General features: G+C 40.8%; 1 protein-coding gene across 1 annotated transcript; it reads left to right on the forward strand.

Annotated features, from left to right (window-relative positions):
- Positions 1-4,870: 4,870 nt before the first annotated feature.
- On the forward strand, positions 4,871-5,779 carry LOC133748640 (vomeronasal type-1 receptor 4-like). The gene has a single exon (XM_062177572.1). The coding sequence runs from the start codon at positions 4,871-4,873 to the stop codon at positions 5,777-5,779; it is 909 nt and encodes a 302-aa protein (XP_062033556.1).

A 5,779-nucleotide genomic window follows, 5' to 3' on the forward strand; every position in this document is an offset into this window, starting at 1 on the left:
TTGTGCCGATCTGAAGCCAGGAACCAGGTGCTTCCTCCTGGTCTCCCATGTGGATGCAGGGCCCTTGGACTTGGGCCATCCTCCACTGCACTCCCGGGCCACAGCAGAGAGATGCACTGGAAGAGGGGCAACCGGGACAGAATCCCGTGCCACAACCAGGACTAGAACCTGGGGTGCTGATGCCACAGGCAGAGGATTAGCCTAGTGAGACATGACGCAGGCCCCACTGACTTATTTTTAATTTAGCAAACAGCCAGGCATGAAACAAGGGAGGTTTCCTAACTTCCACTTGCAGAGCAGAACTGGGTTTTTCATCTTAGTCATTGTCCTCACATGTCCTTTCTGCCTTATGAGTCCTGTTGAATCTCTCATCTATGATTTTCTCTTCCCGGAACCATTATTGAGACATTGTGATAACTAAGTTTACTCCCAGGTTTACTTAACAGAAGAAATACCTGAAATGAACTCCTGAAGATATGTCTCCTCCCTTCACTCTGATCCTTCTGGGGTCTAAAAAAGACTTTGGGAATACATTTCTGAAATGGATTCCTCCTCAAGTTCATTGGAAAAATCTTCATGGCATTTAGGACCCAACAAGTTGCTACTGACGATGGCAAAAGCATGTGTTGTAAGTGCGGTGCCCTTAGATAAATTCCAAACACCATTTACGAAATCGAGCTAGTATAGGAATTGGAGAAAAACTTTGGTGGGAAGAATGCTGTCTTTGTGTCTCAAAGGAGAATTCTGCCTCAGCCAGCTGGAATAACCCAGAGGGAAGTAAAGTAAAGTGTATCAGGGTGTCACTCTGTGCCATCCTTGCAGACAGGGTCTTTCTAAATGAGGCTGTGCAGACCACATTCCACTGTCTCTAAGGAACATACAGCTCAGAAAGGTTCTTTTGGACAAAGCAGAGCAGAACAGGTTGCTACAGAAGGCTGGAACATTTTCTCTGCTTATAAGAAGCTCATGGGCAAAAGATGTTCATTTTGAATACCTGGAGTTTCAGAGGTAGCCAGAAATAAGTAAATATAATAGCATTCACAGTTTTCAAAGATGGAAAAATGTTAATTTTGCAGAGTATTCTTAGTTTGGTGGGAAAAAAAGGTTTATATCATGAAATGCAATGGTAACTTCAACACTAAAATTATTCATCCTAGACTCTTATGTTGCCTGGAAGCTCTTTCTTATTCTTTCAGCTGGTTCAACACTTTCCCAGTCTTCCTTCCTCCTTAACTACCAATGGTTTATTTTCTGGTTCTTTTGTAAGATCCTATTTCTTTGTCCACATCAAGAATAAGGGCATTTCTCTGGAATCTGAGGAGTCATTGGTTAAACATTTAAGAAACCTCATCACAGAAGTACACAATCAGTGAGAGCCATCTCTTTCTTTGCCCAGATCTCACTATTTCCTGATCTCATCCCCAAAAGAGAGAGAGTGTCAGCTTCAAAGGAACACAGCAATGCTTCCCTCAAACTGTCTCTTCTGGATGCTTGGGAGACACCTAGCAAGCACTAGTAATAGTTTCTGGCGTCTGGTAGAAGAAACAGAAGTTGTTCAGAGTTACTCTCAGCTCCCCAGCAGCCACTCTCATTACTGAAACAGGCGACAGGATAATCAGAGCTCTAAAGGAAGGCAAGCTGAGAGAATTCTAAATGATTGCTTCTGGGTTTGGCCGCCTCCCTGCAACACATCCTCCGTCATTTCTGGGCCATATTTCCCGGTAAAGACAACATTTTAGGAGATCACATCTCCATCCTGGAGACAGACACTCCGAAGAAAATAACTGTGTACCAGAACTGCGAGGTTGGATCGCTGAAAACATTATACTTCTTGATGACGGTGACATTGGAGTGCTGACGTGAGCTTCTGCACATAGAGAGGTGATGCTTGCTAAGGCAGTTGAGAAACTCCAGGTCGACTTCTCAGTCCTCCCCTTTCAGGATGTGATCACCCATGATATTGCTGTGATGTGGAATATGGCAATGTGAAGATCATATGCTTTACTCTGGGAGGTAATTCTGTCATTAGAATTCCAGGATGTTTTGCAGGAATTTCAGAGTCACACCCTTGTTATCTCAATGTCTGTGATAAGGATTCATTTTCTAACTCTCATCTCATGGGCAGCAAAAGGTAAGAAAATGGCCACTTTGGAATTTGAAAACTTACTACACTGTTTGTGAACCCCTGACATGATTCAAGGAGGAAGTGAATGTTTCTCTTGAGAAAACCATGGTGCTAAAAAGTATTTATCCCTCTTGAAGAAAGGAAAGCAGTTTTAAAGAGGAAATACAATTCCATAAATACACATTTCAGATCAAAATCATCAGTGCCCTTATCAGGCATATGATTTTCACGTGAACTGTGATAGTTTCTCTGGTTCCCAACAATGTATTTTAATGCATTCTCAAGTTAATTTATTTGCATTAGAGTTCCATTTTCTCATCCATACTTGAATACGGCTTCCAGTATTCCTTAATCAGTTGATTTGGTGACGTGCTAAATTTGATTCTGTGTCTGTGTGTCTGTGTGTCTGTGTGTGTTACTAGGAAATAACTACATATTTAAAACCTGTAGCAGCTAAACCACAGAGACACATACTGGTATACGTTAATAAAAAGAACAGGTTGGGGGGAAATTTTTGGTTTGGAAGCCAAATCCTGTATTTAAAGAAAATGGATTTAAACTACAATTTGGCATAACTTGGGAGAAACAGAAAAATGGACACATCTCACTGAAATCTACATACATGATTCAATAGTTTGAGTTCATCAAAGTAAATCATGTGTGGGTGGCAGAAGACTCAGCTTGGTTTGGCATAAGCATAGGTAATTGGTGATGTAGTTATTTGGCCATGCCACTCTGAATATGCTCTAGCTTGCATTTTTTCTTTCAACATTTCTATTGGTGAGCTCAGAGCTCCATTCTCTCCTGTGTTACTTTTAGAGCAGCCCCCGAATATTCTTGATACCATCCGTCAAGATGCCTCCCAGGGCATGTTGATCAATCAGACACTGTCCACGTCTCAATCTTGGTTAATTTAATCAGAATTCTCCTATTTCTTGAAGGCTGCAATAGGAACTTACATTAGAGGTTTCTTTATTTGATGTGTGGATATCTAAACACAAAATTTCAACACCAAACTTTATGGAAAGTTTGATAAAGGATAAAAGCACAAGCTTTCTTTTTCACCTTTTAAAATTCAATTCTTTACTTTTAATACAACTTGCTAGTTTATATTCATTCATCATTATATAGAGCCAAAGCCTGTATATGGGTATAGGAGCCCAAACACTTGAGACATCTGCTGCTTTCCCAGGTAAATTAGCAGGGAGCCAGACTGGAAGTGGAACAGCTGGGATTTGAACTGGCACACATATGGGATGCTGGCATCACAGGCAGCCTAAAACAACACTGGCCCTTGAAGTGTACTGTTATGCTAGTTGATCCTGAGCTATATGGATACAATTGGTTTTTTATACTTTTAAAATTTAGTGTTACTCACTCTGTCCTCAGAATCAGCCCAAAACCCTTCCTGGTCTGGCTGAAAAGCCCATGAGAGCATTTCAGACATGGAAAGCCAAGAAACTGTGGTAAAAAATGTTCTACATGAAGGACCTCTGTGAGTGAGACCCCAGCAGAAAGAAGTGGCCATCAAAGAAGGATGTATTTTTCTCTAAGGAGGAGAGAACTTCCACTTTGCTTATGGCCTTGTCTAAATACTCAAGGAGTTTGTGCACTCAAAAGCCTTTCATAGCCTAGGCAGCTCATGTCAAGAGCCCTGGGTAGTCACTGACGTCCTACATAAGAGTGTTAATTGTTAAATTAACAACAGGAGTCACTGTGTATGAACTGCCCATGCAGGACTTCTGTCCTCATCAGGTTGTATTTATGAGAGTTAACTGTAAAACTAGTTCTCAGTTTGTGTGAGTGTGTATGCAGGTGTGCGCACATTGTTGTAATCTTTACTTAGTATATAGTTGGTCTTCTGTGTTCAAAGTTAATTAAAATTGAATCCTAATGGAGAATGGGAGTGGGAAGGGGAGAGAGAGGAGTAGGAAAGTTGGGATTGTGGGTGAGAGGGTGGGTATGATGGAGAGAATAACTATATTCATAAAATTATACTTGCAAAATTTGTATTCTTTTACAAACAAATTAAATAATTAAAAACAAATTTAGTGTTACTAATTATACTAAATGTTGAATTAATCCGCCACATATAAAACGAAGGTACTTGGATGCTATACAAATGAAATCATTTAATTTCTTTTCTTCATAATATTTTATATTATAGTTGGCATGAGATATTCATGTTTTCAATATTTGCTTTCAAATATTTGCTGTGATGGTTTCATTGTACATTTGGGGCCAATTAAATGAGAGGGAATCTTTGGCTTCACCATTCAAATTGCCACTGCACTTAGAATACATAATTGAATGTTGTGAAAAATAATTATTCTGTCCTTATTCTCCTATAAAATCGGTCACCCATATTGTAACTTGAATTTCTGTGCCTTCATACAAATACCAGAATAATTGGTTAGTTGGCAAGGTAACATATAACCAAAACACTACAAATAGACAAGAAAACAATATGTCATATAGGGACAAGGTGAATATGGATGAAAACTATTAGAAAAACCTGGAATAGCCATGCAAAAATATATACTCAGCCAGCATCCAAATGCCTCTCAAGAAAATACAAAGAATGTATTCTTCTAGAAGACATTTCTGAGTGCGAAAAAAATGGGTAGAAGCAGAAATGAACTTAAGCTTCCTTGATGAAATACATTAGCTCCATTTCTTTCCAGGACTTACTGGCTTTGCGTGAACTACTGCCCTGGTGACTGCATGCCATCCAGGGCTCTGACCATGGGAATCATCTTTGTCTCTCAGACAGGAGTCGGAGTCCTAGGAAACATCCTGCTCCTTCTCTGCTATGGCTTCATTTCCTGCACTGGACGAGGGATAAAGCACATGGATTTGATTCTCCATAACCTACTTGTAGCCAACTGCTTGGTTCTTCTCTCAAGAGGCATTCCTCAGTCCATGGCAGCTTTGGGGCTAAAATATTTCATGGGTGATTTTGCATGCAAACTAGTTTTCTATGTTCATAGAGTGGCCAGAGGGGCATCTCTGAGTGCTACTTCTCTCTTGAGTGGCTTCCAGGCCATCACAATCAGCCTTAGCAGCCCCCAGTGGATGGAGCTCAAGGTCAAAGCCCTCAAATCTGTTCGACTTTCCATCATCCTCTGCTGGCCCCTTCACCTGTTGGTAAATAGTATGGTACCTAGGAATATTACAGCGATGAGCAAGAGCAACAACCTCACAGAGAAATTTGATTTAGGGTTCTGCTCTGGCATAATTATTGTCAGAAATATATCCTTATTGTATTCCATGATGTTTTCCTTCATTGACATCTTGCATTTGGTGTTAATGATTTGGGCCAGTGGCTGCATGTTGATCATTTTATACAGACATAAGCAGAAGGTCCTGCACATTCACAGCAAAAGCCTCTCTCCCAAATGCTCCCCAGAGTCGAGAGCCACCCACAGCATCCTGATGCTAGTGAGCACATTTTTCTGTTTCTATGCACTGTCTTCCTTCTTTACTTTCTATATGTCCCTCTTTGATAAACCCAGCTGGTGGCTGGTGAATAGCTCTGCCCTTATGGGTTCATCTTTCCCCTGTGTTAGCCCCTTTGTGCTCATCAGCAGAGACCCCCGTGTCTCTAGGCTGTGGTGTACCAGAGGCACAAAGATCAATGATTTTCGTAAATGA

This window comes from Lepus europaeus, chromosome 19, assembly GCF_033115175.1.
Source record: "Lepus europaeus isolate LE1 chromosome 19, mLepTim1.pri, whole genome shotgun sequence".
NCBI classification, from domain to species: domain Eukaryota; kingdom Metazoa; phylum Chordata; class Mammalia; order Lagomorpha; family Leporidae; genus Lepus; species Lepus europaeus.